At 47.1% G+C, this 17,145-nt stretch overlaps 1 protein-coding gene across 15 annotated transcripts in view; it reads left to right on the forward strand.

Moving 5' to 3' along the window:
• Nucleotides 1–17,145, forward strand: part of GRIP2 (glutamate receptor interacting protein 2) — a 245,994-nt gene that overhangs the window by 189,221 nt on the left and 39,628 nt on the right. For 11 of the 15 annotated variants that reach the window (XR_005269045.2, XR_011812396.1, XM_038185845.2 and 8 more), the window contains exons 2-9: nt 22–102; nt 2,665–2,800; nt 3,592–3,737; nt 6,543–6,629; nt 6,928–7,003; nt 7,500–7,645; nt 13,336–13,483; nt 14,122–14,291. Coding sequence is in view for 13 of the 15 variants with exons in the window: in XM_038185845.2 (XP_038041773.2) it covers nt 22–102; nt 2,665–2,800; nt 3,592–3,737; nt 6,543–6,629; nt 6,928–7,003; nt 7,500–7,645; nt 13,336–13,483; nt 14,122–14,291 (990 nt within the window). In the remaining 2 variants the exon portion in view is untranslated. The remainder of the gene's footprint in view (nt 1–21; nt 103–2,664; nt 2,801–3,591; nt 3,738–6,542; nt 6,630–6,927; nt 7,004–7,499; nt 7,646–13,335; nt 13,484–14,121; nt 14,292–17,145) is intronic. The other 4 variants (XM_072044107.1, XM_038185846.2, XM_038185843.2 and 1 more) reach the window with 1 other exon arrangement.

Below are 17,145 nucleotides of genomic sequence, written 5' to 3' on the forward strand. Positions count from 1 at the left end.
CTGTGTTTGCTCTGCCCCCAGATGATGGCCCTTACTCGAAGGGGAGCAAGGACTCCGGCGGGATGGACTCAGCCCTGGTCTCCAGGAGGCAAAGCATCCCAGGTAAAGGAGAGGACCGACCCCTCCAACACTTCGGGGCATGCATTACGCTTTACCTGGCTTTACCCCAAAAGAGTAACCCCCCTTTTTAGTGTATCTAACAGCAAGGCTTTTGCTGGGAGGCAGAAATGGATGGCAGTAGCCAGTGCAGTGAGTGGTATGGGCCTGGTGCAACTGTGGTCTGGTGAGGAGCCATTAATGGTGGTCACAGTGAGCTGGGGAAGGATCGGTTCCTGCCCTCAGCTGACACCTGCAAAGAGGAAAATAATGGCAAAGGAGAGAGGGAGGAAGTGCTGCCACATCAGGCTTGCAGGGCAGGAGGAGGCTGGCAGCTCGTCTCCTTCCTAATAAAGCACAGGGCTTGATTTTGTCTTCTGACCATTAATGACTCAGGTTTGGTTTTGCATGTTGCAGAGCCTGGGGAGGGAACAGGGCCCTTTTGCCATTTGAACAGCAAAATCTAGGCGTAAGTGCCAATAGAAGAAACCCGAGATTACTCATATGGCACTTAAAGGCCGTGTCGTGAAGGACCAGATCCAGCTTAACCAGCTCACTTTCACATCTGTGTGAGTCTCCGATAGCAGCAGCAGATTTATGGAGGCTTTGGCTGACGTCCCTTATTGCTTACCTTGATAGATTGATCCCAGGAACCTGCTTTTTTCCAGAGCAGTGATTTCTCCTTGAACCCACAACAATGGGTAATTGCACTCTGGGAGTTCTCATTTTAAACACTTTTCAAGGATCAAAATTAAACCCCATTGAAGAGCTAATAATCTCCCCTCGCGGCACCATCTGTGTTGATCAGTCACGTCTGCAGTTGAGAGGAAATCTGCAGGATGGTGCCGGATGGCGTTCCTTCCAGCACGGTGGGGAGCCCCACAAAGTTTCTGGCAACCCCTGGGATCCTGGGCTGGTGAATGAAGAACTAAGTTACTGAGTTGGCAAGGGGTCAAAGCTGGTTGAGCTTAAAGAGCAGGAGCATTATGGACCTGTTGTTTCGCAACAAGCTGCCGTTACCACGTTAAAAAGAGACCCAGCGGTGCCTGAAAGCCTTCCAGACCGGTGCTAGATTGCAAAGAGGTTCTCCACTTGTGTTAATCAAGTGCACGGGTTGTTCTTGGAAGTGCTGCACAAACCAGGTAGCGCATGGCAGGATGTAGTGAGGTGCAATTTCTTGAGTCACGATGGCATTACACAAGGAGCAGTGTGCTAATGGTGAGGCACCGTGGTGCCAAACGACACGCGTTTTCTCCCAGTGAAAGAGGACAGAGAGGGGAAGCACGAGCACAGATCTGCTGTGTCAGTGTGTTATTTACAACAACCCGCCTTGCTGTGGAAATCATAGCATGCAGGAGGTTTTTAATGTTCCCCCTTGAAGCACAGCATTCCCTTTAAGCCTTGCGGGGCTTGCTGTGCGAATGAGCACTCGTGGGTCATTTGCAGCATGAGTTTTGTTCCACAGCCATGGCACTGCTTGTGTCCACTTGCTGCCAGTGCCCATCCCTGCCTCCTCCTGCATGGCTTTGGAGAAGGTTGCCCTGCGTGAGGGAGGCTGGCGTTCTGCTGTAAATCTGTGAGGGTTTTCAGTACCCAGAGAGAGTGGAGGTGGACGGATCATGTTGTAGACAAATTCTGCAAAAGCTTCTTAGAGGAGGCTCTGGCAAGGCATGAAAGTCATCTCATTTGTCCCGGGGCTAGTCGTCCTCTGAGCAGAGTGCGAGTGCCGTCGTGTGGATTAACACGGAGCTGCCTTCTGCCAAGTCAGCGGAGCTCTTGGTCTCTCCTTGGGCTGCTGCTGGCTCCCCCACGAGCTCATTCCCCTCCTCCACGTTAATTCCTTAAATTCAAATAGTTTAGGGACACTGTTTTTGTAAAGCCCAGAGGTGAGCTGTAATGGGATCAAAGCTGGCATCAGGTCAGGCTTGGTTCGAGGTGTAGATGTGGGTAGCATGGAAGAAGTTTGACATGGACCAGATGGAGATCGTGCAGACGCTGCTGTGAACGAATGAAGTTTGTGCCTCCCACTCCTTCCCCTGCTGACAGCAGGATCCCACCCCTCCCTACATTATGTTCTTTACCTCCCGACTTCATTGATATCTCAGGATGTTTTTTAAATCACAGTATTTAAGATCCACCCTATTCTGTCCATCCAGGCAGCTACCGCAGCTCCACAGCATCTTCCTGCCTGGGAACTGTGACTGCCGTGCAGCCCTCCAAACACCCACCCCGGTCCATATAAAACATAGCTCCCGAGGTAATGTCCCTGGGGCTCTGCCCAGCTCCCAGCACCCTGGAAACACGATGTTTTTGTCCTCTCACAAGCCCTCACTCCCCTGCCTTGCCCTGCCTGGTGTTGCCTGCCAGACCCGCATGTAATGCTTTCCCACCACTCCTGCAGGTCCACCAGGCACACTTCTCTTCCACAATTCCAATCCAAAGAAGTTTTCTTTTCCTGCTAATGGTATAAATCATCGCAGGTCTGCTCTCTGTAGGAAAAGGCTCTCCTTGGGACTGGGAGGAATGTGCCTTCCACTGAGGGGCTTGCCTTTATTCCTGATCTTTCAGAAGAGTTCAGAGGGGTCACCATCGTGGAGCTGATTAAGAAGGAAGGAAGCACCCTTGGGTTAACCATTTCGGGTGGCACGGACAAAGATGGAAAGCCAAGGGTCTCCAATCTGAGGCCGGGAGGACTGGCAGCAAGGTGAGAAAGGGAGATGGGGCACAGAGAGCATGGGAAAGCTGGAGGGGAGTAGTTGCATGTTCTAGCTCCTGAACGAGTGTGGTTATAATTAAAATAATTGGCACTCGGCTTCTTTTTTTTTTCACGTGTCTCAGAATGCAAAGTTGTTGCTTCAGTAAGTCGAATGTCTTCTATTTTGAGTTATTTCCCATGCTCTGTGCAATTATGCTCTGAAATTTTCTGTAGGGATATTTGGGATTCTGTGAAATTAGGCAGCCTTGTCAGGAGAGCTGCATTGTACAATACATCTTGATCAAGCCAAGTGGTTTAATATTGTATCTGTTCTGAATACTGAGTGTGTAAGTAACATGACTGGCTCAGAAAAGGAAGGGGAGAAGAAAGGCTCCAAGAAGCAGATGAAGGGAAAGGGTAATTGAACAATTTTGTAGAAAACAGGCAAAAGGCAAGATGTTTTCTTTTCTCCTGTTGGATTTTTATTTCAGACAGCTCTTGGTATGCTTCTCTTTGACTGATTGCTCTATGTGAACGGGAATTGAGCAACAAAAAGAGAGGTTGTGAATGCATGTACAGCAATTGTTACTGTATGTACAGCTCTGAACGCTTGCCAGTGGGAAAGATAGATGGCTTGGATTTTAGCATTTCTCTCTGGGAGCAGGCACATTCAATAAGGCAGCTAAGATCAGCCTGATGTTGGTGGCTTGTTCACAAAATCTTGGCAGTTACCAAAGGTTCATCAGGCACACATAACACAGGCTGTGTCCTACCACTGCTTTCTCTTTCCTTTTTCGCAGAAGTGACCAGCTGAACGTTGGGGATTACATCAAGTCGGTGAACGGCATTAACCTGACCAAGCTGCGGCACGACGAGATCATCAGCCTGCTGAAAAACGTGGGCGAAAGGGTAGTGCTAGAAGTAGAGTATGAGCTGCCGCCAGCCGGTGGGTGCCTCTGACGATGCTGCTCGCTTTTCTTGGCCACGCTTTGTCCTGGGGTGCAGATGGGCTTGCTTGTGCTTGAGCCATCGTGGCCGAGGCGATGTCCGGGGGCGCTGTGATGTTCTGCCTTCATCTGCTCGCGGTGGATGTTGCAGAGCTGCGTGCGGTCAGAGCAGAGTGCTTTTTCCAGCACAGTGGGTGCCCGTTCATGCACACCGGCGGGAGATGGCTGATTAGATCTGTCTTGCCTCCGAGTGACTTGGTAGCACAGGCCAATCTGCCTCCTGATGCTCCTTCAGCTTGTTTTTCTTTTTCCCTTTTGGAGCGTGGCTATGGGAGGTTTTATTCAGTTTTAAGCATATATTGCCAGATCCTCTTTTCTGAACTGCAGCAAGTGCAGTTACTCCTCAAGATGCTTTGAAATGTTGGGTGTTTTCAGAAGGGAAGCTGAAGCAATCTGCCTTCGAGCTAAGGGGCCCCTGGCAGAGGCCGGCAGGCCCAGATCTCATAAACAGGGCTTGTGACCTGATGTGGGAGACTGTGCTTTTGCCCTGGTTTCTTTGGTCTGATTGTAACAAATAAATACCTCAGTACAGTTTTTCATCACAGTCATCACTGTGAAAATGATCTCCCTGGTTATTACTCACTCAGTTACTCAGAGGGTCAATCAGAGGATGACTGGGCAGAAGAAATAGAAAAACTAAAAATAAAAAAGGCAAAAGCACAACTAATGAAATCGAAACATTTTACCCCAGCTAGCAACCCATCTTAAACTTTATAGCTTTGCTGTAGCTGCTGCCTTTACATGAAAGATACTGAATATATAGATGACCATATAAAGTCCTAAGAAGTAAAAAACAAATCTGAATTATTTGAATCTGTGTTCTTCATCCCCCTCTGTTTTGCTGGAAACGTTAGTTAGCTTTTGCATACATCCCTGGTAAAAGTAAATAAATAAATAAATTTACCCAAACCCAAACCACAGATAAATTAAATAAATAAATACATAAATTTACCCAAACCACAGAACCCTATGGTTCAGTTTTTCCATGCAGAGATGGCAACTCTTAATAACCTTTCTGCATAGCTGTGAGGCTGGCTATTAGGAATCTGATAAGCTGTCCTTAGCAGCTAAGGAGCAGTGCCAATACCGCATGGCTCAATCAATAGCAGCGACGCAAAATGTCTCCAGTTCTGAATGAGCAGGAAGAACCCACTGAAATAGTGACTTCTGACAGATGAGATTATTGATGTTGTTTATGACTCATCCAAACAAAGAAGCACTGCAGAGTACAGGGACTCGTCCGTTACTGCCTGGCTCCAGTTCATTGTTGGTTGCTCATGTGCTTTTATCTGTGCTGAAGGTTTGCTCTTGCTGCGTGCACTCGCCTCTTTCTCTCCCCAGGCAAAAACCAGAAGGATAGTGCAATTCAATAGCTTGCGCTTGTGGCTTTCAGTTTTTCTCCCCAGTTCGTAATTTCCTGCTTTGGAAGAGACCTTGCGAGTCTAAGTCTAGTTTTCAGGCCACTGTGTCACATCATCGCTTTCATGAATAAAGCGAGCCCTGCATTAGCACCAGCTTAGGTTTCCCTGCTCCCACTGCTCTTACCAAAGGCTGCTGCAGAACTTCATGCTTGGCTGCTTAGGACAGAAATTGGACAGCTTCCTAACTCATTTGGGGACGCTTTATGCTCTTTTCTTGGTATGTATCACCCATCTGCCTGTGCCCCAAGCTTTTCCCTTCTGAAGTATTTCGAGGCTGCATCCCTGTCAGCATCCTGTGCAGGATGTGCGGGGGCTGCTTTGGGGGTTTATTTGGCCTTGTCCCCAGGGCTGCCTGCCTGCGAGGGGGTACCGTGCCTCAACTCTGCATCTTCTGGATTAGTTTAACCCTAACTGGGGCATGTTGCAAGTCCTTGGGAAGCTTGGCAGTGAGAATCAGTGTGGTTTGTGAGGACAGAGGGGAAAGTGGTTTCAAAAACCCCTCTCGAGCCAAAGGGAAAGGCTGGCTGGATGTGCTCGGGGTGTCTTTCACTCCAACTTGCCAGGCTGAAGTCGAGCTCCTGGTCTTTTCTCTCTTTTGAAGATTAGGAATTGATCTTTTTGGAGCAGACTAGGCTAAAATGCCTTGTACCATCAGAGAAGGCTGGGAAATTGTCTCATATTCACAGCAGTACTTCAATAAATCATTAAATAACAGGGGACGGCAAGAGACAGCAACAGTTTTCTTTCTTTTCCTCTTTACTTTTGTACATTAAACAGTACTGTGTATTTAACATAACATTACTGAATTGCCCTAGGATCAGTTTAAAGGATTCACTTAATCTTTTTTTAAAGTCAAAATGTGGGAGGAAAGGGAAAAAAAAAACTCAACCTTTTGCGCTGAGGATTTGGGATTTTCATTTTCTTTAAGGTCAGCCAGTGGCTGTCCTTACACTGCTGCTGCTGCTCTTTTTTTTTTTTTTAAATAAGTTTCCATCTGCACCAGAAGCTTCTGGCTTTTGAGTAATACTGAACACATTAAAGCTGGTTGATAAACGAGAGGGTTTTACTTGAATGTCAGAGTATTATCCAAGACAAATTTGAGGTGAGATGTACAACACTGAACTGGTCCAGTCATCCCAAAACATGATGCTTAGCTCTAGTGAAGGTACATGTGTCTGGCTCATACTTTTTTTGGCCTCCAAACAGGCACAATACAATATGGAGGTAGGGACTTTTGTTTTAATGCTGTTATTTGATATTGTTTTGTAGAGTGGCATGGAAAAGACTTGTCTGGGATAACCAAGCTTCTCTCTCTTCCCTTAGTGCCGGAGAGTAGTGCTGGCATTATTCCCAAGACCATCGAGGTGTCCCTCTACAAGGAAGGCAACAGCTTTGGCTTTGTGCTACGAGGTTAGTGGCTTCTTCGGTGATAAATGATTTGGGGACAAGCACTGGCAGAGGTGACATGGGAAGCAGGAAGAGAAAAGAAAGGTAGTGAATGTCATAAACCTCAGATGAGAAACAAAAGTGTGCCCTGGAGAGCATCTCGTGCAGCCTTCAAGGACTGCCGGCTGCCTAATCTAGGGCACTCTTTGCATTGCTTTCAAGCTGTGTCAGCTGTTGTGTGATAAATGTCTCTAGTTTCGCAGCACTCTAATTCAGACTTCGAAACCTCCAGTGACTGACGGCTTTCCCGGTTTGCTTACAGGGGGAGCCCATGAAGACTGGCACAAGTCCAGACCGCTGGTGCTCACTTACGTGAGGCCAGGTGGCCCAGCAGACAGGTAATGCTCCTCCAATATCTGCTTTCACAAGACAGATGGGCAGCTTTCACCACATTTTTGGACATGTGTCCTTTTTGTCCTCCTTGCTGGTGACACCCCAAGGCCTCTCTTGCTGGTGCTGTGGTGCTACAGAGGTGGTGTGGGGTCTGTGGTGTGCAGGCAGATTGGATCTGGTGTTCATAGGATGGCCTATTAGCACCAGATACAATGAGGTTTATGACCTAAACACCAGAAACTCCTCTTCCAGAGGCAGCCACCTAATTAACCCTGTGCAGATGGAGAGCTGATGCTATATTAGAAAGCAGGAGGCAGCCTATCTATTCTCAGGCTGCTAATTTAATGTGATGGGCCTGACACTATAAATAACCCAAGCTATTGTCCCAGGGAGTGTTCAACTCTTACAGGATCAAAGTAATTTACTTTATATATAACTACACACGCATATAAAAATATATAAATGAAAAAAAAAGTAACTTTTGCCTGTTGGTTCCTACAGGGAAGGGTCTTTGAAAATTGGGGACAGGCTGCTGAGCGTTGATGGGATTCCTCTGCACAGCATGACCCACGCTGATGCCCTCAATATCCTGCGGCAGTGCAGCCAGGAGGCACTCTTCCAGATAGAGTATGATGTGACCATCATGGGTAAGGCCAAAATGGCTGGGGTGGCATTTTCTCTGACAGCCTGGAAAGTATGCAAGACTGGGGGCAGCAACTGGGATACTCAGTTTCAGCACAAAAGTTGCTGAGCACTGTGCTGCCAGCATGGGCGTAGGGGATAGAGTTCAAAGGCGGCCTAGTTGAAGGTATTTGAAATGTCCTTATCCAGTGACATGTCTCGACAGGAGTGTCGACTGATTTTAGAAAGGGAAAAGGAGGAATTTCTAATGTAGACAAAGAGGACATGGGAGAAGTCAGAGTTGAAGGGGATTGGAATGTTGGTACTCTGCCAGCCTTGCGAATACCAGTATTAAATGTGAGCAGGGCAATGAGCTGCAAGCAGGCATTGACTTGAAGTGGCAGTGGCTTTGGTTCTGAATTTTGACCCTGTTTAATTCTAGAGCTATTCCCTTTCTTAGAACTTTCAGTTCAGATCTGCTTCTGCAATAAACGAGGAGTGTCCAACTGATTGACCCCAAAAAGACAGAACTTACTGGAGGGCAGAGGATGGGTATTTCTAAAAATGATGTACACAGTAGATACCAACTTTGAGTGTTTTGTTTTTTTTTTTCCTTTCCATTTGATTTTCAGTTTCAAGCTCAGGGAAAGGATTTATTATTAGCTACTGTAAAGTCATTTTGAGCTGGCTTTGTGACACACAGCTGTTACTGCAGGGAGTGTTGTTAATGAGTTTAAGGTTACTACAGAGTCTGAAGTTGTGCTGGCTCTGGAAGCGCACTGAGCTGTGTGTTTGATTTTGGTGTTGTATATGTGTCTCCAGAGGGGCTTCTGCTTGCACAGGAGCCACAAGCTGGAACAGTTTGAAGTCTCTTCTGCAAATCCCGCAAACCAGTCCAGCACATCTGAGCCTGGGATCCAGTGAGAAATAGGAGTCAGATCAGGTTATTTTCTGATTTACCAGTGAGGAAGGAAATCAAAAGGATCTGTAGCTGTGAGAGTTTAATTCCACCCCACTGACAAGCAAAGAGAGCTGAGAACACCAGAACTTGTTGCAGGAGGGTTGCTCCAGAATAAGTGAACTCCTTCTGCAACCCCTGAGGACTTTCTGCTTCCTTCTCTGTCTTCTTCCCACAAACTACCCTTCCATTCAGTACAAACTCCACAGGCATGGGCGTACGGAGCTGTCTCCCCTGGGGAGAGAGGCTGCCAGGAGCTGGGCAGCTGTGTCACACAGACACGCACCCTGCTGGGAAAGCTGGAAGGAAAACCGGATGGCTCTGCAGTTACCTGCCTGCTGCCTGGCTTCTGCCATGTTACAGTAGCAGCTGCTCTTTAGAAGTTGGCTGACATTCAAGTAAAAGAGGAAACTCTTAAATTACGGAAATCAGAAACTACCCAAACCACATTGTCTACCTTTTTCAAAGATTTTGACTGTGGTAGCTTTGCAGAGGTCAGTAAGGGCTGTCCTGCCCGGGATGGGGGACAGGCAGGGCTGGGGAGGGATTTTGCGCAGAGCTTTGCAGTCTGAACAGAAGCAGACAATTAGTGGTGTGTGGGAAATGGGCTTTGGTAGGTTTGCTTGTTTGTATGGTCTCCTGGTGCAAATGTTGCAGCAAGTTGACTGTTTTAGATCCTGCCTTGGAGCAAAAGATAGTCATGAAAGTGTTCAGTATTTCTTGAGAAACTCTCCCACCTGAAGCTGAACACAAGCAATATCAGGTTCTGTGCAGTGCTTCTCCCTCTTCTGTTGCTATACAGTGGACCATCACTAGGTACATCCCAAGAAGGTATAAAACAAGCCCCTTTTCAGTTAATTTCTTCATAGACTGCTCCTCCCCATCCCCATAAAGGGGATGCTTTCTTTAAGGGCAAGTTGATGCAGAACATGTAGCTTAAAACAATCTCTGCAGACAGTTTTGCCAAGGCAACAGCTAATAACTGCAGCAGGATGAGTGCCTCATCCCCAAATCACAAATATTACAGACATTCTCTTTAGCAACCAAGGGAAGATGATGAGAGAAGGGAAAAGCAGGTGCTGGAAGCAGTGTGGGGACACCAGCAGCTTGGAGGGAGCACCGCATTTAGCTGAACAGATGAACAAGCTGTGGTGGGTGCAGCAGGTGTCTGGGACCTGAGCTTTGAAGAGAGCTGAGGGAAAGCAGTACCTGGATCTGTGCATGGTAAGGGAGGCCGTGAGGATGCTGGGGACCTGCAGTTAAATGGGATGAAGAGACCACGCAGTAAAACAGATCCTCTGCCCAGGGAGTGCTAACCAAGCCCTTAGTTGTACTAATGGTCTTTGGTATCTCTCCCTCACCTAGCCCACTGCCTCCCAAGGTGTGCTCTGTGATTTGGGGAGAAAAGTAACAACTCTGCTGGCACTCTTTTAAAACATGGTGGTGAGGTGAGGCTTCCCCCTTGGCAGCCCTGTTCCCATTTTGAAAACTAGCTCTTGCTGAAGGGGCTTGGGGAGCACGTGGCCATGCCGTTTGCTTGATTCATTGAAAGAGCCGGGGGTGCCACCAGTGGAGAGGTGTGGGCTGACCCTCAAGGAAGGAAAGTTGTTTTGCCACATCTGTCCTTGGTGAGAGACCAAAAGCTGCTGCAGGGGAGTGTTGAATCACGGCAGTCCCCAGCTGGCCATGCAGTTTCCCAGCCCAAATTGTGTGCTGAGGATGAGCTGCGTGGAGCTCTTGGTGCGAGGGCTGCAGCAGCTGCTCGCCACCACCGCCAAGCATCCCCCGGCTGCTGGCTTCCACCAGGGAGGCCAGCGTAGGATGGGGCTGCAGCAGGCTTTCAGTCAAATTGGCTGAGATTTCTCAAGGCCACTGAAGGAATTAAATTAATTTCCATTTAAAAGGAGCACAAACTGGGCACGCACCTCCCTTGGGCATGGGGAAAGTCTCTGCCTTTTGCTGATGCCAGATAAACATTGCAATAAACAGATGCTTTCCTGTGGCGACGCTCTATCTTGTGGGCCTTTTTAAAAAAGGGTAAAAATAACACGCACAAAAAATCCAACAAATAAACTGATCAGCCAGAAACTGGTGGCATTTGAATAGTTATTCTGTAAATAAGCTGTGTGTGCCGTGACACAAGGCACTGGGCTGCAAGCCGGGAGGGTTGAGTCACGGAGGGGGAAGCTCTCTGCTAGAGATGATGAATGAGCAGAGATTTGCTGGGTCCTCTCCTTCCTCTCTGATTTTTTCCTTAAAAATAAGCTTTTGAGAGAACAATCACTAAGAAAACAGCTGCCGATCCCCAGCCTTTAATCGGTGGGGAAACCAGCTCTCCTGTACCTTCAGCACTGGGGTGTCTGACTGCGTGGAGCAGGCTCTGCCTCCCTTATATCCACCATGATAAGGATGAGTACTCCTCAAGGGTATGGGTGTGAGTGGGATTTGCACAGCCCTTTGTGTCCTTCAGGGACCAGGGGTCAGCCAAGTGGACAGGGCAATGGGATTTGCTGTACTTGAGCAAGTTTTGATCAGCTTTCCTCTTTCTGTTTTGTTGGAAAGGGTTAGGGTTCATTACATCTGCAGTAAGTCACCTGGTGGCTGCTGAATTTGCCCCTGAGCATTTTGAAATGGGTGGAGTTTGGGTTCAGAAGGAGAGACGCAGGCAGGATTTGGGGGCAGATGTTAGCTGGGCTTCTGGGACTAACTTTGGACCAGAGCTGCTGATACTGAATTTTAACAGGGTCCTATGCAATTTATTTATCCTATTCATTTAATCAATGCCACCTAAAAGGAAAATGTCTTCAAAAAGGTGGAGGACAAAGGTTTGGAGCTGGGAGTTAAAGGGGCAGCAGGGTGGCCGTAGTGCACAGGGGTAGGAAGGACCATGGGCTGGAGGAATGACTGTGATTTCCTGGAGTGTTACTGAAAGCTGGGTCCTGCCATGGGAGAAGGTGCCCGTGGCCCTTTCCTCTCACCACTGTGCTGAGACTTTCCTGGGAAACACTTGGCAAAGATGAGAAGGTTGGACAATGGTGAAACCGAGAGGAGCAGGTGTTTTTCTTGTGAAGAAACGGAGATCTAACACCCCAATAAGCTGTTTCCGTGGCCATTTTTACTATCTCCTTCCCTTTGGCTGGAGGAATATATACATGTGATGAGTAAATCCCTTATTGGAGCATGTGTGCTGGACACTCATGGGCTGAAAAACTAACGTATAGCTGATGCTGTTGGAGGAGATCCTTGGTCTCTTGGTGCTTCCTTTGCTAATGAAGCTTAAGTGCACTTCCCACAGGCTTCGCCTGGATGCTCTGTGCACTTTGGATTGAGCTGTGCTTTTTGCCAGGGCCTGCAGGTCTCTCCAGTGGTCCTTTCCAGCAGAGAATAAGCAGTGTTTTATTTGAAGCCTTGCGTAATCTTAAATGTGGCTTGGTCCTGCTCCTTTCTCCCCCAGGAAAAAGGGTGCTGTGAGTAGATCAGAGCCTGAACATCCCCTGGCTGATCCCTACACAAGGGAAAAATAAGTCTCCAGGGACTTAGCATCTTAACAAATCTCACGAAGGACCTTCCTGCAGCTTAGCTCCCAAGATCTGCATCAATGTTCCCATTTATTAAAGAACAAGAATGGGCCATGCATCACATTTTGGAGCCGAGTAGCATCAGCATTTTCAGTGGAGCATAGCTTTGGAAGAGGAAAGCCTCCCCATGAATAATTAAGGGCTGAGGAGCCATCAGGCTCTCCGAGGGCTCTGCCATCCGTTCCTTGGAAGCAGATGCTAACAGGTGCAGTTTTGTAGGAGTTTCATAGTCTCACTTACAGCATGCATTAAGCTTATTGCAGAAATGAATCGTTTAAACATGAGCTACCCCTGTATTGTCTGATGGGGGAGAGAAGGCTTCTGTAAGCATGTGGGTAGGGAGCTCTGCGTCTCTGCTCCCAGAGCCACACTAGTGGAAATGAAACAAGCAGCTGCAGCGATATTCCTGAGCTGCTGCCAGAGTTGCTGGCTTGTGTTGGTGGCCAGCAGCATGCAAGACTTCTGAATACCTCAGAAAGCATAATCCTATTTCTCTGTGCCTTTTTTGGGGTTTGTTTGGGAAGAAACCTTAAACGGTGATGTCCTTCTGATTTTCTTTTGTGCTTTTCTTTTAAGTTGATGTGACTGCTGCATAGACTTTGAGCATTCTCTTCCTTGGTCTTGTTATTTAACCCAAAAAAAGAGAGTCAGGAGAGTTGTTTCCATGTGTGAATTGTTGTAATATCCTAGAATCACAGAATCGTAGAATAGTTTTGGTTGGAATGGACCCCAAAGATCATCTGATTCCAACCACCCTGCTATGGGCAGGGACACCTTCCACCAGATCAGGTTGCTTAAAGCCCCATCCAACCTGGCCTTAAACACTTCCAGGGATGGGGCATCCACAGCTTCTCTGGTGCCTCACCACCCTCATAGTAAATAATTTCTTCCTACTATCTAATCTAAATCTACCCTTACAGTTTAAAACCATTAATCCTTGCCCTATCACTACACTCCCTGACAAAGAGTCCCTGCCCAGATTTCCTGTAGGTCCTCTTTAGGTACGAGAAGGCTTTCTCTGTTAATTAACCATGCGATGCTAAGTTGTGGGGGTGTAGGAAGTCCCAACTACAGGTTTACTTATGCTCAGGTCAGGTCAGCACAATTGTCCAATCTCCTGTCTGCTTCTGCATTTAGTGTCTTCAGGAGAAGTGTCTTCAGATACCGTCTTGTTTTGCAGATACTGTAGCAAATGCTTCGGGTCCTCTACTGGTTGAAATAGCAAAGACTCCAGGATCTACACTGGGAATCACGCTGACGACAACCACGCATCGGAACAAGCAGGTCATTGTCATTGATAAGATCAAGCCGGCCAGTGTGGTGGACAGGTAAAGATCTGAACAGGCTGCTCCGCTTCTTTTCCCTTCTCCACTGCTTTTTTTTGTCATCTTGTTAGTTATATACCATACTTCCCCGCCTCTCCTTTAAATGGCCATGCCCACATGTTCTTATCACTAAGCATGCTAAAAATACCTGACCAGTGGACACTCCTCACCAGGAACAAATGTAATTTGGTGCACGTGAAAGCTGAGCTCTGTTTTAAAAACCTCAGGTCTGAGTGCCCTGGAGCTGTGGAATGGCAGGCTCCTATTGTAGAAATTTCTGTCTGGAGTCTTTTCCTGATGCACAAGTCAGCTTGTCACCCTGGTAATCATATCTCTGAACTGCTGCCTGGTAGGACCCACCACACTGCTGGGTGAACACCCAGCCATCCATAGTGGTTATGACTGTGCACTAGTAAAAACTTGAAAGATCTTTCCCAAGACACCAGCAGCCTGACTTGACCAGCTAAGTTGATGTTTTTGTCAACGCTTGAACCTAACCTTCAAGTTGAAAGTCAAAAATGAGATATGGGAATAAATCATTTGAAGCAAAACAGCTGGATTTTGTCTGTTTCTGCTTCCAGCCAAAAGGACATGGAGTTTGGCCGCGTGTATAACTGCCTTTCTTGCTGTTTCCTTTGCAGATGTGGCGCGTTGCATGTTGGTGACCATATTCTCTCCATTGATGGCACGAGCACAGAGCACTGCTCCTTATTAGAGGCAACTCAGCTTTTAGCTGCCACTTCAGAAAATGTCAAGCTGGAGATATTACCTGTTCACCAAAGCAGGCTGCCTTTGAAGCCTCCAGAAACAGGTATGTCCTCTGGGCAGACATTGTTGGTTGCCCTCAAAACTCACTCAAAGTCCCTACTGTGGTTCTCACTGCTTTTGAATGCTCACAACAGACTGTTTTGATGAAATGCACGTGATGAGATGATGTTCCTCAAGGATTTGAATTGGGGAAAAAAAAAAAGGTAACATCGGTGCTTGAATGGAAAAATTGGAGTTGGGAATCCCAAGGTTTTGCAGTGCTGCCTCTTAGTACTTTGGATAAGAGACTTTAATGGAGAGGGAGGAAGACAACTTTGGTGCTGGCAAATGTATTTCCAAACTCAGCTTTCATCGGCTGGTGCCTGGTAAGGCTTTGTAAAGGACATGTCAGCAGCTAGGCAGGGTTCTGCTGGACTTCCTTAGGAAATAAAGCTGAAGCACAAGTGTTCATTTTTTGTCCCAGCCTGTTTGAATGACAGCTGTGTGTGAGCAGCCAGGGGCAAAGCGAAGGCATCCAGAGTGGCTGCTGTTTGTTATTCTTTTCTCTCTAAATAAATACTAGAAAAAAAATCTTGCTCATCAAACTGTAAATACCTGTAAATCTCAAATGTTAGGAATTTGTCCTATGAGCATTCTTGTTGCTTACCTCTACTTTTTTCTTCCATGTGGGAGGCTGAGTCAGGCTCTCATATATACATATTTGTGAAATCAGCCTCACTATATGATTTGTTGCAACTGCTGCCTGCAGTTTTGGTAGAATCTACATTGGGCCTCTCGTAACTCAGCTGTTGCAGCTGGTTCAGTACCAGCCCCTTTTGCATCCATTTTGAGTCACTTCTCTCTTAGGAATGTGCAGTTTAATAATCTTGGTGCACAGGAGCCTCAGGCCCAATTCGTTTCTCTGTTCTCTTCTGGGGAAAAGAAGGTTTGGTGAAAGGAAGAAATTATCTGTGTTGTCTTCTTTAACGTGATGCAGTGAAACATAAACTTTAATAACATCTTCATGTCTAGAAATAAATCTCTTACAAGTCCAGTCCAATTTGTGCAGAATTAAAGCCATTTAACAAAGGGGACAGATGACTTGACCTTTGTGCCCAAGAAAAAATGGAAAGCTATAATCTTTTTTCAATGGCTGTTAAAATGAACTATTCTCCTTCTTCCATTAGTGCCCTGGTCCTAATCTCCTTTCAGAATACAGAATGAATATATGCATTCAGCAGCAGCTCAGGAGGAGGGAGATCTGTGGAAGGACAGATCTGTGTGCTCAGAGCATTTTTACCTGTACCTCCACACATCAGGCCAGTTTGCTATGCCAGAAATTCAGCAGGCAAACTTGTGAGAATAATTGCAACACACCAGTATGAATAAATAAGGGGTGTAACAATTGTCCCTGCTTTTTGTTCAACTCTAACACATGAGGGATCAAAGGGGAGGACGCTGTTCATTGACATGGCTGTTAGGAGGCAGAGGTGAGCACCAGTGCTTGGGCTTAAACCTTCACCAGTGCTGATGGGGATGGAAAAGGTGGTGGGGACAGGAAAGAGAGCGCTTTGAACACGAGGAGCAGCTCATGAAGCAGTGCTCTTCAGGGGTGTAACCAGCCACAGCGTCGTGCAGCCCATGGTGAGGAGCCAAGGAACCACACCAAAGCTGATGATCTGCATTAGGACCTGGGAGAGACGCTACCTTCTGCTCCAGACGCTGAAAGCCAACTCCACAGGCTGCTCTTTCTGAGTTTAGGGAAACAAACAAGGGCAGTAAGGAAAGATGGGCCATGCAAAAGCAAACTGTCTTGGTTGGCAGGAAAGTGAAGCCCAGAGAAAGCAGCTGAGGAGAGGAGATGATGCAGAGGTGTCCCTCCTTGGCACTTGCATTGCTGAGTCCATCCAGTGTGTGCCTGCATGGGGATTGTCATGATGTTTTTTAAATACAGCTTCTTGTGCAATGAAAATCTGGTTACTGAGGAAGTAGAGAGAGATCTGGAGCTGCAGCTGCCATGAAAAAAATATGGTCCTTGCAGTCTAATGCTGGAGCACAGGATTTGTCAAACAGAGTTTGCTTTCTCTGCAGCGCTGGGGGCATTTGGAGAGTTTGTGGGAGGATTACGCCCTGCTCACAAGATCAGTGGGAGCGGATGGTGCCTGCGAGCAGCGCTGGGATGGGTGGCTTTCCTCAGGCACCGATGATGTGCAGAAAGCTTGGGGAAGGCTGTTGTAGGTTTTTATCCCATTATTGTCCCAAACCTCTTTTCTTCCCCCACTGCACTGACATCTGAGTTTCGTAGGCCTTTTTCTGTTGTGTCAGATATGGGCTAAGAACTTAGAGACAAATGGGAGAGGCTTAATTACTATAAATGGATTAAACGGTTTTGTATATACGCCCATAAGCTCTGTCAGTTGTGTTCAAAGTATTTCATTTTATTAGGAATTCTGTTTTTGTCTAGATGCAGCCACACTCGCTTTTTGGATTTTTGTTTTTAAAAGCCTGCTGACTCTGAATTTCCTTTTGAGTCCACAAAATTGAAACCCCAGAGCTGGAAATGGACATTTTAAGAGCTTTATAGAGTAGGTGCTAAACTCAGTAAATGTTTAGCAAATACTTTGAAATAGTAAGGATGTTGGTCAGAAAACCTGACCTAAAGGATTCAGATAAGAAAAATGGATTTTCAGTGTTAAAAGATGCTAACAGCTGACCTTTATAAGAGATCTCTGGGTGGACACACTGGATAAACTGAGTCCCTCTCCCAGGTTTGCACGCTCAGAAAGCTCTGGTAGTGCCAGCACCTGTGTGGAGAGCACAGAGCCCGGAGGAGGTCTCAGCTGGGAGAGTGCCAGCGGTTGCAAGGTTAAGAGCTGTGATGCTCTGCTGTGGGATGCTGTTCGTGCTCAGCTGAACAG

Source organism: Anas platyrhynchos, chromosome 13, assembly GCF_047663525.1.
Source record: "Anas platyrhynchos isolate ZD024472 breed Pekin duck chromosome 13, IASCAAS_PekinDuck_T2T, whole genome shotgun sequence".
NCBI classification, from domain to species: Eukaryota; Metazoa; Chordata; class Aves; order Anseriformes; family Anatidae; genus Anas; species Anas platyrhynchos.